The sequence below is a fragment of the Rhyacophila brunnea genome, unplaced genomic scaffold, assembly GCF_057557595.1.
Source record: "Rhyacophila brunnea isolate RB1 unplaced genomic scaffold, BYU_Rbru_1.0 scaffold_9, whole genome shotgun sequence".
In the NCBI taxonomy this organism is placed as follows: Eukaryota; Metazoa; Arthropoda; class Insecta; order Trichoptera; family Rhyacophilidae; genus Rhyacophila; species Rhyacophila brunnea.
Window position 1 is genome coordinate 12440904 of NW_028233361.1, and position 18216 is coordinate 12459119.

The following is an 18216-nucleotide window of genomic DNA, read 5'->3' on the forward strand; positions in this document are numbered from 1 at the left end:
CAATTTATAATAAAACTTATTTTATGTGAACAGCATTTGAAATTATTGCCGTAACTCTTCTAAAGGAAACCATTTACCGATGAATATGCATGATTTCTTGCCGTGCACAGGAATTAAGGGGCTATTATGATTATTGTTACAGTTGCTATTATCGACTGCACTTACGTCAAACCTATTGCATCACTTTCTCTCTCTCGGCACCCCTCTGATTATATCTTGCTTCGTGCAAAAACTATCGAACCACACGGATTTTTGGGGAAATGTGATTTTCTTGATTTATTTTCACATAAATAATTACAAGAAGTGTTTGAATTGCCTTTTTTACAAGATTTTATAAAAAATAACTTTGTATATCGGATGAAATTTTCAAACTTTCAATGTTTAGATGTTTTCCTATTGTACTAGGAAATTAACTTATACAAAAGATGCAAGAAGACTGGCGAATGGAAGATATTCATATGGTGTCCGTATGCTCCATCTAAGGAGTGGATATGGATAAAGTAGAAGAAGATAGATCCTACTTTACGACTTGAAATATAAGTTATACCTGAACAGCCTGTGCAAAATTTTCATCCTGCTTGATTTTGTCGCATATAGCCGTGGCCTCATGGTCAGTGTAATGGTGAATGGGAGGAGGCGAGGGCGGTCGATGGCGAACGGCCATGCGCTCCCGGTGGCGAGCCTCACGCTGTAGAGCCCTCTGCTTACACTCCCACTCATGCTGGTCGTCCCTCGCCTGCGCGTAGTCAACGTGCAACCGTCCTGAATTGGCCGCGTCTGTTTTATTGTCGATGCGGATCCTATACCCCGATAGGAAAACGGCACCATCCACAGATTGCTCGTATGCGAAACGAATATGACAGAAGCTTTTCTTCGATAGTCGCAATGACGTTATTTCGCCGCATTTTTCAAATATTTCCGTGATGATTTCTTCCGTAATATTCTCAGGCAGACCTCCAACGAAAACTGTTCTACAGCCAGGCGGCAATTCACGAGTGGTTGGCGGCGCCGAACTAGGATACGGGGGCACCAATGTGCACGATTTAAACTGCAGAGTCTCTTTCACGGCTCCCATCGGAAATCCGATACCTAACATGTTTCCCATGGTGTTCGGAAGACTCATTTGCAAATCGGCCGGCGCGGTCATGGGCAAGCCTTCATTCCCCACCATGGAGACGTTAGCGGGAGCATTGATAGGGATCGGATTGATGGGATTGGCTTCAGCGAGAGAAGCATTGTCGATTTGGGCGGGCATCATAGTGTACTGTCCCATGCTCATCATTCCGGGATCCATCATCATGCCGCCCATTCCCCCGACCATTCCCATCGACGCGTTCATTATGTTTCCGCCAAACATGTTCCCCATTCCCATCCCGCTGAACATCATACCTGTAACGGAACAAAATAACAATTTTATTGTTTATGCTCGATTCATGAAGTTGCCGAATCTGTGTAGTTTAAAATTAAATTCTTTCTTCAAGGGGGAGTAGTGAAGATACAAAAATCAAAACTTATTCCAGTCATCAAATCAACACCATTACCATGTCACACTAAGCAAGGGATACAGTTCGTCGACCTTGGATCGCAGGTCAAAAACAATGTGGGCAATGTAATTAAAAATAGAATCATAATAATATTAAACACTAGGTACATACTATATTGATCTCAATGGACATAAAATATCGAGACCAGTATTGTAATATGTACTATGTCAAGTAAATACTACACTTTGTATTTTATCTGTGATACAATAAGACTGCAATTTACAGATGGTGTTGCTTAGTTTTTAAAACAATAATAGTTTTGGTATACTTTGGGCGATACGATAAAATTGTGCACACTTTTCAACTGCACAACTATAATAAATAAAAATTATTATTCTATCTATAAAATATCCAAAATTATGTATGATTTAATTGCATAATTTTAGATATTTTATAGATGGTTGGGCCAAATTGTGGTCGTAGTCATCCTTAGTCCCCACCTACTCAAATCCCTTATTTATTATTGTCACAAGACCAGACGATGAGCAACAATTACGGGTCATAAGACGACTGTGATTACGAATAAGGCAGTTAGCTCAAGTGATATGCAGCAAGCGTGGGAAAGTTTGTCATAACTTTACCATCACTACCTACAAAATTACGTCAAGACAGCCGTCGCGCGTGAGTCAGCTCAAGAGAACGAACGGGTGCGTGTTGCCGCACAGCGTTATACAGAGTGATTCAAAAGTTAACTCAAAAGATATCTGTTCGACCATCGTTGCACTAAATCTGTTACGGTTTGAGTGAACGTCGCATCCATCATATCATCCATCCCTAACTTATCATCATCATTCATCAACCTCATATAATATCATCCATCCAAAAGTGTATCGTCCGTTTACCAGTACGTGAACACCGAAACAATTCCAGTGCACACAGCCCTCTCAACATCAAAGGTCAGTGCCTGGCATTATCATGTAAACCCCCTCTAGATCAGTAATCCAACATCACATTCAAATTAGAGTCCACTGCTAAAACCGCTACCAATAGATAAATGAACATTTTTTGACTATAATCTACAATGGCTTGGTTTTCGCAGTCTTTCATTGATTTTTAAAAACTAACCAACGCCATCTGTAAATTGTAGCTTATTTCAATGAAAACAAATACGTATGACTGACAAAGTTTAGTGTGCTCTATTTATGGCGGATCTTGACAGTGTACCTCCACCCTTTGCCACTGACAAGTTCTTTCAGTACAAATGTATAAGATAGGTCCAATTATGAATTAAATAAGTATAATAATTATATTATAATTTAATTATCATACCTTGCTGTGAATTCAATCCATTCCCTTGAAGACTTTCGGTAACCATATCTTCAGGAACTCGGTTATCGCTGTTCGACTTACTCCGTCCATTACTATGTTCCTCAGAAAACCTTCCTTTGTAACCAGAGCGACCGCGATCTTGTCCGCGGTCCCTTCGATCCTTGTCATCGTTGTGATCTCTACGGTCTCGCCGACGGCTGACTCCCCTAATGTTATGACCTTGCCTTCGAATATTTCCGGAACCTCTCAAATCATTATTTTGCATCGGTTGCGAGTTGATTTCATTGTTCTGCTCGACGTTGTCCATGGGTCTCCTCTGACCGATGTCTTTCAAACCTTTTCCATTATCCATTGTTGGTAGGTTTTTGTTCATGTTGAATTCCAGAGGAGCATCGTTCATTCCTGGCATCATCATTGGATGATTCATGCTGTAGTTGTTGTGCAAATTGTCAAAGTTCTGCCCTCCGAGCATCGGCATCCCGGCCACTAAAATATAGAACATGTGATTTATGAAAAGAATCAGTTAAAAGCCAACAAATAGGTATCTATCTACATGTGTCATAGTTTTCAAAAAAAAAAATTATGAGAAAAATAAATGAATTACAGACAAAGAATTTGGACTCTAAAAAGGATGGTCTGAACACATCGCACCGAGTGTAAAACCAAGGCATCTGCAAATTTTTCAATTTCGAGATTAAATGCAAAACAACTGCAAAAGTCGTGAACTTGATAATGTAAAAGTGAAGTAACTGAAAGAACATGCAAGATAATGTAGATATAAACCAAGTATTATGGTTTTTTTTTAGAAACTATTTCTCCTAACAAAACGAAGACTTCAAACCCTAATATATCCAAAATATGTCTTTTGCAGATGCCTTGGTTTTACACTCACTGTGCGATATTATATCACACTGAGATAGAAATAGAAACGGGCTAGAGATAGTGAATCAGTAACAGTAATAGTGATGATAATGTGTTCGGGCCACATATTGTATTAGGAATTTTGAAGACATTTTGATTTTTAGATCAAACAATTGTATGTGTGGTTGCACTGGTAATTAGTTCATTATATTTCTTCTATTGGCAGTCTCGAAAACAAAATAGCACCTCGCGTTTTTTCGCTAGTAAAGCCTGCTGATTAGTTTACGTAACCTACGTACGCACTTTTCTGTGTTTCACATGATTATTCGTCTTAAAAATAATGGTCAATCTATTGCTTTTGGCTACCGACATAATTTATTTTTTAAATAACCATGCCCTTGCTTTTTTGTACAAGTGGTTGAGAAGGTTAATTACATTGATGCGCAGTTAATAATAATTATGTTCTTCCATTTGTCTTCAATTTTATTTATAGCCAGAATTAAATATTTTGTGTAGTGTTCTTGTATTGTTATCGTTTAGTATTTCGTAAGGTTTTTAGGGGTCAATTGCATGGTTATGCTGTCTACACAGAGTTCTGAGAGTCCATCGCTCCTTTTCTAGTATTGAGCAGTGGTTGATGATGTGCCACCCAGTCGTCACATGAATAGTCATTGTTCCCCAATTAGGCTAAATAAAATTGACGAGGAGTATCCTTCCACGCGTATTTATAGCTAAATTCTATATTGAATCAAAATTCTTCTTCTTCCACGGCGCTACATCCCGGGGTGGGATTTGGCCTCCTCCACAACCGCTCTCCACTCACTCCGGCCTCTCGCCACACTTCTCCAGTTACCGGGTCTTCCTATATGAAGCCAGTCCACTTCTACGGCGTCAGCCCATCTGGACTATCTATCTGGACTCTATCTTGGACGGCCTCTGGGTCTCTTCTGTTGGGGTAGCTATTTCCTCATGATCCTTGGCGCTCTAACTTCAGGCATTCTCTACACATGTCCCGCCCATCGTAGTCTTTGGGAGTTACAGTATCTTATGATTGTTTGCTGTTCAATCAGCTCTTCCAACTCATGGTTCATTTTTATTCTGTAGTTCCCTTTTTCCAACGTGGGTCGAAAGATTTTGCGGAGTATTTTGCGCTCGAAGACAGCTAATTTGTTTTCCTCATTTTGAGTTAACCCTTTACTGCATAGTGTCGCAAATTTGCGACATTTCAAACTATTTCGATATAGCCAATGCCATCTGTGTAAATTATCAAATAATATCCTTTTTCGATGCCTAGAAAACTGTTTTACCATAAACATCCTACTTTACCGATTTTGTTTGGACATTTCAAAAAATAAAGCATTTCTGCATTATAGTCTCTGCATTTCTGCTTTGACAGTTGACGAATTCGTATGTACGCGAAAATCCGCATTTGTAAATAAATAAAAAAAAATATACAGAAGATTGAAATTGGTTGAATAAAAATATCTACACATCAAATAAGGTGTGTACATTAGTTTTTTATAATTGTTTTCATTTGGTTTTCTATTTTGTCATACTAAAATGTAAGATTTCCAAATGTCGTAAATCTGCGACACCACACATTAACATACAAAATTTAATTAAATTTTCGAAAAATATTTTTTTTATTATTTTTCCTTCATTCACAAGGCATTTTGACACCAAGAAAAAATAGAAATTTTCAAAAAAAAAAAATCATGCAGTAAAGGGTTAAGCACCAAGTCTCACAGCCATAAGTGACCACTAGCCTTATAATTGTTTAGAATTGTGATCCCTCTGTAGTTATCGCACATTGTTTTGTCTCCCTTTTTCATAGGCACGATTATACCCATCTTCCATTCCTCAGGTAGAATTTCTTTTTCCCAAATATTGAGAATTATCTTGTGGATATTTGCTTCCAGTGTTGGGCCACCACTCTTTATCAGCTCGGCTGTTATCCTGTCGGTTCCAGGTGCTTTATTGTTTTTCAGCGTTCTTAATGCTCTTCTTACTTCAGGCAGAGTAGGCTCATCAATAAATTCCTTAGCAGTGTGGTACAATACTTCTTCCGTTAAATCAAAATGCTAGTTAATAATTTAATTACCTAGAACTAGATGAATCAATGGTTTCTTTCCCATTGACGGTAAGCTAGAATGCAGAGAGATCGTGTCATTCATAGATAGCTGATGCTAACTGTCCATTACTAAGTATTCCACAACTATTTTATATAATTTTAAATTCATACAATTCAGAAAAATCTAAGCCAAATAAAAATATATCAGGTACGTATTTAGGTGTGTTATACAAGGATAAATAATATAAAATACCGCTGAAAAAGCTAATAAAGAAAGACTCCGACTGAGTGTACTCTTGTAAGTTTGTCGTTCATTGACCTAAGTTAAGTAACAACAAATTAATAATGAAGACTACGGAATCAAACTTTTGACAGAAAACTTTTTCTAGATTCCCAAAGACAATTTGGCATACAGTTGTGCAACTTGAGCTATGTATTTATTTCACTTATTCAATGTTTAGTTGGTTTAAATTATTTGAATACATCATTGAACTGTCAACATAATCCTAAAAATATTAATGCAAACTTACTCATGGGCTGTGCGGGGGGGAGCGATGAGTTATTCATATTATTTCCAAATGAATAAGCCATTTTTAGGAAGGAACAAATTTGTCAAAAACTTCATAAATTACAAAAAATCTTCTAAAGAAAATATTTTTTAATCAGACAGCTACTATTTCATCGGCCATCTTTTACTGTTTCCATAAACAATATAAATATTTTATGATACTAACTACCAACAAGAAAATCTTTTCCATAATTTTATTTAAAAAAGTTTGATAACAAATAATTTCAATTCATCAAACAAACTACCTAATGAGTGGTTTTTTATGTAACTGTTTATTATTTCACTTTCGTAGTTTTCAAACTAAATATTACTAAAAAAACAATATGGTTTTATAATAAAATTACATCTTGCCCACAACAAAAGCATCAAATGTCTCCTGAAATACTAAGTAAACGACCCACCAAACCGATCCAATATTTATATTTTCGAGTACTTTTTGTTTTGAATTTTACACTAAATTACTATTTATGATAATTTTAGTTTTAATATTTTTTGAGTATCAATCGAAAGTTGATGATTTTCCAATATTGAGAAATTCTTTGTCTGGACTTTTTAAAACTCGATGTGCATGATGTTTAGATAAATTGAAATTATTACTTACAGGTTACATGATTTTATAAATTAATCGTCTATGGAAATAAATATTCGGGAAAAATAAATTATTCGTGTTGAAGTTGAAACCTTATTTTTGACAGCCAAACTTTCGTTTTTGCTTTGTGGTTAAAATATGGTCGATCAAAGTTGAAAATGTGTGTGTATGCATTTTAAAATCAAAAGCTTTCACTATTTCTGAAAGTTTATGGAATAAGACGAACACTAATATATCTGTATTCGTTTATACTTTAAGTGTTTTAATCATGGACGTCGATACAAATACTTCTGTGGTCGTTGTCAGGGCTAAACCCGAAAGAAAAGTTTTCAAAGCCCCCATTAGGTCGATTAATAAAATACCTGACGATATAACTAAAAATGAAATACTAAATGCTGCCTGCAAAGCCTTGCCGCAGAATTATAATTTCGAAGTTCACAAAACTATCTGGAGAATAAGACAATTGAGTGCCAAAACAGTTGCATTGCAAATGCCAGAAGGTAATTTGTTTATATTATCTTTTTGACAATCTTTTATAACCGCATGGTCGATAGCGTGTGCTGTAATTATAGATTAATTTTAAGGTAATCCTCACCTTTCAGTGACACTAATTGAAGTATGGTATAATTTACTTGACTGAATGAAATGAAGTGGAGGTATATTATTATTTATAGAATTGGTACATAGTACTTAGGTAGTACACGATAATATAAAACTCCTGTTGATTTGATTGAAATGATTTCACACATTCATGTTTAGGTAATCGTTATATAATATATCAATCAATAGTTGAAATTATGTTTGAGATTTGGTTGTTTAATCTCAATTCTTCCTTCACAATACAAATGAACATCTTCTGACAATATTATTACCTATCTGTTCTAAACCAAGCATGTACATAATGTAAAAATGTCTTGTATTAGTGTTAAAAAATAAATTAATGGTGCCGCAGATGATTGCATGACCTTTTATAATTTTCTTTTGAGACCAAACCTATCCTACCCCAACCTAACCTACCCTTAGTGTGTGATAATGATGCATCGAAATTTTTGAAAATATCAAACTTTAAATTAACAATTTATTATTGGATCGAAAAGCATCTCCGCCGACAGAAAAGGGTATTTAATATAATTGTCTACATGGGATAAATTACCTGTTTCTGCCAAAAAAATGATCAATAATCATCCGGTCATCTGCGGCATTATAACCAAAAATAAAACAACATATTTATAAAACGAACCATCATTATTTAAAATTTAGATAAACAATCACAAAAGTTTGCAGACAACAATATGATTATAAACCATCCTATGGTTTGCCAACCAACTGCTAGGAATTGCCATCATGTGGTGTAATATATTTTATACGAATCCCTCTAGGTCTAGATTAAACTTTTTGGTATTTACCTACGTCTTGAAGAGCTATGACATGAGCATAGCTTTGATACTCTCTCGTCATATAAGCAATGTTGTTACTTGGTAAATAGGTATATCATCTCAACGCAGGATGTTACGGATATTGTAATTTGTACTGTTATGTTATTTGTCTAAATAACAGAGTTCCGCATCATACTGACATCACCCTCCCCCAATGACAACATTGCACCCCTTCAACACAGCTCTTTTCTTTTTTGCCGGAAAAAGAGGATTAGGTTATTAGTACCCACTTAATATTCAAAACCTGTATAAATAAAATAAACGTGTTCACAAAACTCGGAAAAAACTGTTATTTATACTGGGTTATTTATAATAATTTCTATAGACATAATATTTAATATTGTTTTCAATAAAACAGTAAAACCTCAATTTAAGTGACTTTGGATTTAATTTGCAAAATTTCCAGTCTGTATGTTGCATGTTTGTAAACAATGTTTGGCATGTGAGTGGCACATGATTACAAAGCATTGCATACAGTTGTCGTGTGGAGTGTCTTTCTGCAGCACTGTTAATGGATGCCAGCCAATGTTCTGATGCGTAAATTGGATTTTTTTGTTTTTTTATAAAATTTAAATATTCTTTTGTTTTTTAAAACATTGTTTATTTATTTAGTTATAAACAGGTAAACTAACTAACCTGTCAATTTTTTAACATAGGCATTCAGAAAACCTACTTTCTTATATAACAGACTTTCAGCATAACGGATACAGCTCAAATTACACTGGCAGAGTTGCAGATCCAATCTGATACAATGACTCACACTAATCCAAAAAATGATCCAAAATGACATTTTATGATCGGGGTAGATGATCAGCGAGACATTCGATCAGTATAATTTGAGGTTTATTCTCTTACATTGAGGATTTACTGTTGAAATGTATTTAGTTGTCTGCGTTAACTCCAGAAATTTGTACCAAAATGTCACCTTATGATATTAAAATATTCAATTGTATGTTAATTGTCTTTCAGGTTTACTTCTGTTCGCGACCATATTGACTGACATAATCGAGAAGTTCACTGATGCTGAAGCTATTATTATGGGAGACGTTACTTACGGAGCTTGCTGTGTTGATGACTATACAGCAAAGGCTTTAGGAGTAGATCTTTTAGTGCATTACGGCCATTCATGCTTGATTCCTATTGACCAGACTGCAGGCATAAAATTACTGTACATATTCGTTGATATCAAAATAGATACGCTACATTTTATCGACACCATGAAATTAAACTTCCCATCGATTACAAGTAGATTCGGTCTTGTAAGCACAATCCAATTTGTCAGTGCATTAAATACGGCAGCTATTGAACTTCGAAAAATTGGGTATGCTGTTAATGTCCCCCAATGTAAACCTCTCTCTGCTGGTGAAATTTTGGGCTGTACCGCACCAAAGATAACATGTTCCGATATAATAATCTATTTGGGTGATGGTAGATTTCATTTAGAAGCTGCTATGATAGCTAATCCGAAATCAAAAGCATACCGTTACGATCCGTATGAAAAAAAGTTGACTCAAGAGTTTTATGAACATGCTACAATGAGAAATAATCGAATCGAAGCAATCGATGCCTCGAAAAATGCTGGTACTTTTGGACTGATATTAGGAACACTTGGCAGGCAAGGCAGCATTAAAGTTATGGAGAATTTAATATTACAAATGAAGACTCACGATTCCATTCTTATTTTACTTTCGGAAATTTTTCCTGACAAATTGAAGCTTATCAACGGAATAGATGCCTTTGTACAAGTTGCCTGTCCTCGATTGTCTATTGATTGGGGGAAAGCATTCACCAAACCTCTTCTCACACCATATGAACTTGCTGTATGCTTGGGGGATGCAGAATGGAAAGGCGACGAAACAGAGAGTTATCCTATGGACTATTATTCTTCGAATAGCTTAGGACCCTGGACACCTAATTTTAAACCAGATGCTCTTGAATCTGAGAAGACTTGTTGTGGAAAATGTTTGGGCAATAAGTAATTTTATATGTGAATAAATGAAGATAAATGTATTCTTTTATTTTTATTAAATTCTTTCCTATTATCCTTCCTAAAAACGAAGCCTCAAAATTTCCCAACTGGATGGGCTTTTTATTTTCAACAAATTATGGACTTAAATCAACCAGCCAAGAAAATTTTTGAAGTAAAGCTGTCTGGCCAAATGGTTCAGCGGTTGAATGGCGTGGCCCGGGATGCGCGAGCAACAGAGTCGCGTATTGTCGAAGGATTTACATGGCTGGGGATGACAAATTTAAGAAGTCTGGGCCCACCTTTTTATCACCAGCTATCAAATCCAGTTTTGGTATGGTCACAATATGGAAGCTCTGTTTGATATGAATAACAATGATTTCAAGTTATATTTACATTTTTATAAAAATCAATGTTTTTTAAAATAAATATAACAAACATTAAAACTGATGAGTCAAAAATCTTCTATAGAATTAGGAAAAACGTATATAAGTACTAAATTTTAATATAAACATGACTAAAAAATATAATAGGTAATAAGATAGGATCCTTTAACGCAGTGATGCACAACCCGTGGGCCGCGTAGAGCCCAAAATGGTAAGTTATTCATCGCCAAGTGCTAATTGAATATGGTTGACACTAAGTAATAGAAAGCGATTGGAGTACATTAGTACATTAGAGGATTAACCACGGAAGTCCAGTTTTTACCGTTTCTGAGTTAAATATGCAGAAAATTTTCTTTTATTTCATTACACAAATGAATGAAACACTGAACTCTATAAGTAGTAAATTAACCGATATAGCTAATTAATAAATCACTGAAGTCCAATTCTATTTAGTGCATAAACAACGGGTGTCCTTTTTACGATGTTTATGCTCTAAGAAAATGTTAATGAACCATTATAATAATTCCATAAACACGGAAGTCCAACGTATTATCTATACCAGGGGCGGGCAAACTTTTTGGATGGAGGGCCAAATTCAAGAATTCAAAATGAGCGGCAGGCCGCAAGTAAAATACCATTTTTAGATATACACTATTTATTATCACGAAAAATAAACATAACAAAAAAAATAATGAGAAGAATGAAAGTGTTGTACATTTTATTCAAATTCAGGTATTAATTTTGTGGTTGATATTTTCAAAACTGCTTGTAAATGGGCATCGGAGATATTTGATCGTAAAGAATTTTTATTGAGGTTCATGATCAAAAATGTTTGTTCACATATATAGGTTGATCCTAAAACAACGAACATTTTTCTTGCATAATCTTGTAAGTTGTTCGAATTTGTCTGAATTAAGGGCATTGTAAAATTTTGATATATCTTCGCGACGATGCAATTCTCTTAAATCAGTGTCACACTGCAGACCAATAATCTCAAGTTGTAGCTCTGTCAGTACACTATCAATATCTATTGAAAATGGTTCGTGTACTGTTGCTAAACTTGTCTCAATTTTTCGGAAGTCACCAAATCTTTGTAAAAAATCGTCATTCAGAGCTTTAATAATTTTACCATATTCTTCAAATTTATATTCTGGTATATTCAGCAACTTCAAAGTTGGAAAGTGGTCCACGTTCTTATTCGATATTTGTCGAAGGAACAACTTGAGTTTTAATTGAAATCCATTCAAACTCTTCACCATATCGTGGGCATATATTTTTTTTCCTTGCAACGCAGAATTAAAAGTATTTAAATGTGTCACGATGTTCAACATAGAAAATAGTAACCACTATTTTCAGTGTCACTGAGACGAGACGCAAGGAAGACGTACTGAGATAATACATTAACGAAACAACAAATTCTTCAAATTTTAATCTATTGTCAATATTTTTTAAAAAAATATAAAAAAAGTTATTCGTAATCAGAAGTACAATTATTGATGGCGGGCCGCAAAAAAATACCCGGCGGGCCACATGGCCAGTTTGCCCTCCCCTGATCTATACTATAATTTTCGGTTATCTTTGTAAAAATCCACACGCGCAGTCGGATTTTGACAAAATTTGGACAGTAGACGAGGGCTGACGAGCCGGAGTGCGTAGTCAGAGTCTAAAATTTCAGTTTTAACCCATTGCAACCCGGGGACAGTTTTACGGTTTTTGCGGAAAAAAGTCGCCGCGTACAAGGTCTTGAAACGCGGAAGTTAATGCTGCAACCCCCATTTTTTATTGAAAATGTCGCTAGAATGTGTACATTTAAAAAATATTGGCGTTTATTTCAGCTTGATCGGAGGTCAAATGGCTAAGTTGGATTAGAAAAACTAATAACCGCCAGGTTGGCGCGGGCGACGTGTTACGCGTAGATCGGAATGCTTCACTCACGGACAATAATTGTATGTAGTGCCATCAGAGCCGGAGTGCGTGGTCGGAGTCCCGAATTTAAGTTTTAACCCGTTGCACCCTGGGGACGCAGCAGAGCCGGAGTGCGTGGTCGGGGTCTCGAATTTCAGTTTTAACCCGTTGCAGCCCGGGGGCTTGCAACAGAAAAAATTACCAGTATGAAAGTAATAATGGTTGACTTGGAGAAGTGTTTACCTACTCCATATAGTTTCCATCTGAGAAAATTGTGGACTCTGAATTTTACAATTTACGATGATGCAAGTGGTGAGTGAGACACAACACTGATGTGGATGAAATAAAAAGTGGAAGGGGTAGCAATAAAATCGGCTGCTGCTTGATGAAATGGGCATTTAGCAAATATTGAAGAACTGACGATTTGGTATGATAATTAATTGCCCTGGCCAAAATAGGAATATCATCATTATTTTTTCATATACCTGGTTTCTGAAAACCATTCCTACGCTGAAAATCATAAATCACAAATGCCTATTACGAGGACACTATTACACACATGGAGACACTGACCACTCTATAACAGAACGTCAAAAAAGATGCTGAACGGTATGCAGACAGTTACTCCATGGGATTGGGTTCAGTTTGTAGGGACATGTAAAAGAAACAAGCCTTTTAATGTTATTAACATGGAGTTAAATGATATAAACAATTATTGCTCTTTGTATGCATCATCTTCAGCTCCTTTTGTGGCTCGAAAAAAGAATATTGATGGCACACCTTTTTTATCTTTTTTATTTATATATTAAGATGGCGCTGGTTATCTACGTTATAAAGCGAAGTTCTCCGATGAAGATTTCCAAACTGTGGACCTCCGACCTTCTCGCTCGCCCTAAAATGCCGCAAACTTTTTAAAGCTGACAAATTTTCCCCGTAGATACCAAGTCGCAATGGCCGACCGGTCCAACTGAGGGTCAAACCGACTTGAGAAGCTCTTCCCTTTCAACCGACATAATATGGGGACACTCCCAGAGGATGTTATGGGCATCCTGCAATTCGGCACATAAGCAAGTCGGAGATTCTATTAGGCCAAGAGCTTCGAGGCAAAACCACCGTGTCCGGTTAAGATCTGCAAACTATGAAACAATGGATATCTCCAGAATTTTATGATAGAATTCCACATAATTCTTCATTAGCTGATGTCCCGGAGAATGACCAGGAATAATTCTCATTGCGTTGATTTTTTTCTAGAGCAATAATAAATTTCAAATAATCTTGTACTTATGTAAATTAAAAAATATATAATTCCTTTTCATATTTAGGCTTACTGAAATATTTTGTGTAAGTACTTATAATAAAATAATTATTAATAATATGATGCACAGGAAATAAAAATAATTTATACCTATATGGACTTCCGTGTATTATCTATAGGTGAACTATTGCTTAGTGGTACTTCTACATTATGTGTTAGATGTTAGAACATAAAACACGGAAGTCCATTAATTTATTAATTCTAAATAATTTGGTATTTCTATCTATACTATGGTCAAAAATAAATTTAATTATGAATAATACCGTTTACAGACCCTAATTACTATAGTTCTTTAAAAAGTTATAGAGTTTCAAACATTTAACCTACACTAAAATCACTCTCCTGAACAAAAGTCCAAACGTGACTTCCGTGGTTCATCCTCTAACGTATTGATATAATAATATATCAATATTTTTCAACACTGCGTGTGAACAATTAGAAAAAGTATATTGGCTCTTCGGTCAAATAGGTTGTGTACCACTTCTCTAATTTAATTTGTTTAGTTTATCTTTGATTGTTTTTAGAAACGTATTTATTAAATTATTTTTACGTAGGTATATTTAAAAATGGAAATTATCATAAAAATGTCTCAAATTGAAAGCTTTGTATTATTCGCTAGGTCTCTCTGGTAGGCGACACATTTGCTTTTTTTAGTTTTCATAAAATCCTATATTCATTTTGAAAAAATTGAGCTTTCCGTGAACAATGAAAATGATTGGAAAATGACTTATTTACACGTTACAAAAATACAATTTTCCTCTCCCTAACTTTTTGTTTGATAAAATAAATAGGTACCTATCCATTTATGAAATTTACATTTTGTAAATTAGGCACATATTATGTGAAGTTTTGGAATTTATAATATTAAATGTCTAGTAGGTATGTAATAATAAATTCACTTATTGAATTATAATCATTTACTTCTAACTATGGCCTCCCCTCAAGTTCTCAACGGCTCCTCAAAAGGTAATGTGTGGTTCGGTTGGGAAGCACTGGTCTACAGGACGCTTATTATAATGCCATGTTGTTTTATTGTGAAGACTTTAGTAATAATATCTGGTTGGGCCATTTATGTTCCCATTCCACTCCTTATCTCCTCACCCACCTCCTAATCCCCAGTGTTATTGTCACCAGACAATAAATAAACAATTACGGGTGATGAGAGACGGTGTTACAAAGAACATTCAGTTGCATCTCGACAGCGGGCGTGTGCGGGCTTCTAATAGCTTTCCGTCGCTTAAATGATTGACTCAAAAGATACAAACTCATTCATAATCTATCATCATCATTCATACACCCTCACATATAATCCATAAAACTGTGTCACAAAGTACGTAGTTTACGAACCGGGTGACCCAAAACAACAACACCGCGCTAGCAAAAGTTGAAACCAGACCACGGAGCCATCATACATCATCACAAAGATCAGTGTCTGGCATTCTGTTCCATCGCCCCCACCCCTAGATCCGACCTCCTCATCTTCCCACAAAATAATTACAGTCCACTTAAAAAGCTCAACCAATATCTTTATTTTAATAATTATTATATTTTGAAGGGGTGCGCGAATTCACGACAATCATAGACAGCAAATTGGCAGCATTATTTTATTTTCTAGCTGGTAACTCTCTGCCTCAATTTTGCCGCTTTCATTTGACAGCGCTGTCAAAACTAAAACTGCCGTTTTGCGTTATTATCTATAATTTAATTTTAATATATAATTATTACATATCGTGTTTCAGTTTGATTTTATCAAACGCTGTGTCGAAAGGCGTTCGCTTTCTACGTATAATAGTATATATTATAATATAAGCAATGCCTGACATTAAAATGGAGAACGACATGGATTTTTCAATCCAAAGTGATCCAAATCGGCACATCTGCGATTACACAAACCGTTCGGATCGGTTCCTCCATACTTCGAAGGATTTCTCAAAACAATATGCACACATTTATGCTGCAAGATTAGGTGTCATGAGGAAACGGCTCATTAAAAAGGTGAAACTGAAATGGGGAGATAAATACCAGATTAAAAAGTTGTTTGAGTTGAAGGAAGGCAAAGACGAAACTTGCGTTGTGATTGGAACACTGTTCAAACACCAGGAATTGAAGCCGAGTATCTTAAAGGAGTTATCCGAGGAATTACAAATGATGCCAGAGCCGCAAAGGTTGGTGAAATTAAATGAGATTTCCATTAACATCTGTAGCTGTCAAATTAATTGATTAAACATTTCCACATGTGGATTTTTGTCAAAGAAGATCTGTATATTATGCTTGTCTTTTCGAAATTATTGAAAGTTGAAGTGCTGTATGCTGACGAAAATAATAATAATTAGCTTTGAATGTTATTTACCTATACATCAGCTTAATCTGTGACATCAGCTAAAACTCAGAAACATTTTTATTAAACAAGTTATTTTAATATACATTGGGTATGGTTAATGAGATTAAAACCTCTTTGGGTAGGTATACTATTTTGCTGCCCACCTTTATGTCAAACACCGATAAAGTGGTTTCACGGCAGTGAGTACAATGCTGCCACGTACATTCACCGAACTTTATGAGTTTGTCTATCCAGCGGGTTTTAGAGTGTCCCTGTGGGCGTTTAGTGCCCCTTGGGTACTATGTATGATAGCATTTCTTCAGCGGTTGTCCACTCGCTGAGCAAAATGTCCAGTCCATTGCCATTTCATCTGCTTAGCGACCTCTCCTAATTCATATATTTGTCACTAAGTCTGAAATGTTAAATTTATTAAATCTCGATGAATTAATAATTTATGTAAGGTAAATGTACCAGTAGTTGACCATTTAAGAAAAAAATTCAACAAAAATAACGATTAACGTTTAGCATTACACCGAATGTTGGCAAAGCAAGTCTACTCATAATGGATCAAATGTCTTAATTAATATGACAAGACAAAAATTAAGAAAGGGTCTGTTACAAAAAATTGTGTTCAATTTTTCAAGATCATGTTTTTGTTCCAGTAGTTGACCATCCAAAAAATTGAAAGTTCCAGTAGTTGACCACTATATGTTTCAGTAGTTGACCATGTCTAATCAGGGGTTCCAGTAGTTGACCACTATATTTTTCAGTAGTTGACCATGTCTAATCAGAAGGCTTTATGGCAAATCTGTTATCAGAGTTGCCTCAGGGCTTCCTGTCAGACCACTCTAGCCCATAGCTACTTGAATCAACTTGGTTGCAATGGGCGGTTCAGTAACAAGTTACATAGGAGAGGATTTTGTTTGACAGCCAATCATCAGCTTGTTCGGGTAACAAAAGGTGCAAAATTAGTTACTTCAAACTAAAAATACAAAAATATATTTATTTTAGCAACTAAGTACATACATACTACATAGTAACGCATAGGCTCAGTACTTACCAAAATAAAACTTAACATAAAAATCCTTAGATATTCCAAGTAAAGTCCAATTCCGGAACTAAATAAACATTGCGAGTTTTGCTTACTTGTGCCGTGTCATTTATGTGGGATACTACCGCCTTCCATTCATAGCTAAGTACATAGGGTCGCTCTGGCCATTTCCATAGTCTCCCGCACTTTTGCATCGATGAAATAGCAGCTTTTACTTTAGAAATATCGACGATTTTCCCCGAGAAGTATTATAGTATAATGTTCATTAATGACTTTCATAACGGGCAGCCATCGAGTTTTAGGTTTAAAGCTTTCATCACTCCGCTGAGTCTGAAATGTCAACACTTGGGTTAGGAGACTCGGAAGAAAAACGCATTTTCTTCTTGACTGCTTTCAATTTCCCCATTTTTTTTCTTCCTTTGCTTGCTCATTTAGTTCTTTCTTTCTTTGCCTCTCTGAAGCTCGTTCTTTTTTCAACCGTTCCATTTCTTCTTTCTTCCTCTTTTTGTTTAGGAAATACTCCTGGCAAGGTTTACCGGAAACGCTGGTGGGGGTTTTTTCCCTTTTTTGCTTTCTTCTTGAATTTTTCTTCCCCTTCACCGGGGAAGAAAAAATGTCTCATGAATGGACTACGAATATTTGATGGACCAGCCACGGGTTCACTGGCGATTGGAAGCAAAGTATCATTACAAATCCTTATACCAGCCTTAGGTGCACTGGCGATTGGAGACGAATCACCATCACAAGTCGTTAAACCAGCCACAGGTGCCCTAGCGATTGGAGATTAAACATCATAATAATTCATAATATTCCAGGCGGCCAAAGACATCATATCATCGGATTCCTCTTCTTGCGATGCCTCATCGATGAGTCTGACCGGGTCAGGTGGAGTGATATTTTCCAACTCATTTTTTACTTTTCATCACAGGTGCGAA

The 18216-nt window shown here is 35.7% G+C and overlaps 3 protein-coding genes across 4 annotated transcripts in view; 2 read left to right on the top strand and 1 right to left on the bottom strand.

Moving 5' to 3' along the window:
* LOC147063272 (ecto-NOX disulfide-thiol exchanger 2) overlaps positions 1 to 6459 on the bottom strand; it is a 28257-nt gene extending 21798 nt beyond the window's left edge. The window contains exons 1-3 of the mRNA XM_085959519.1: positions 6276 to 6459; positions 2814 to 3299; positions 548 to 1389 (exon numbers count right to left, since the gene is read on the bottom strand). Coding sequence (XP_085815645.1) covers positions 548 to 1389; positions 2814 to 3299; positions 6276 to 6336 — 1389 coding nt within the window. The 5' untranslated portion in view covers positions 6337 to 6459. The remainder of the gene's footprint in view (positions 1 to 547; positions 1390 to 2813; positions 3300 to 6275) is intronic.
* A 565-nt stretch (positions 6460 to 7024) lies between these two features.
* Dph1 (diphthamide biosynthesis 1) lies at positions 7025 to 10348 on the top strand. Its single transcript, XM_085959511.1, has 2 exons — positions 7025 to 7402; positions 9308 to 10348. The coding sequence occupies exons 1-2, from the start codon at positions 7171 to 7173 to the stop codon at positions 10315 to 10317; spliced, it is 1242 nt and encodes a 413-aa protein (XP_085815637.1). The 5' UTR covers positions 7025 to 7170; the 3' UTR covers positions 10318 to 10348.
* Positions 10349 to 15569: 5221 nt separating this feature from the next.
* The window catches only part of PolD2 (DNA polymerase delta subunit 2), a 34052-nt gene continuing 31405 nt past the window's right edge, over positions 15570 to 18216 (top strand). For both annotated transcript variants that reach the window (XM_085959780.1, XM_085959782.1), the window contains exon 1: positions 15570 to 16075. In XM_085959780.1, coding sequence (XP_085815906.1) covers positions 15723 to 16075 — 353 coding nt within the window. In that variant the 5' untranslated portion in view covers positions 15570 to 15722. The remainder of the gene's footprint in view (positions 16076 to 18216) is intronic.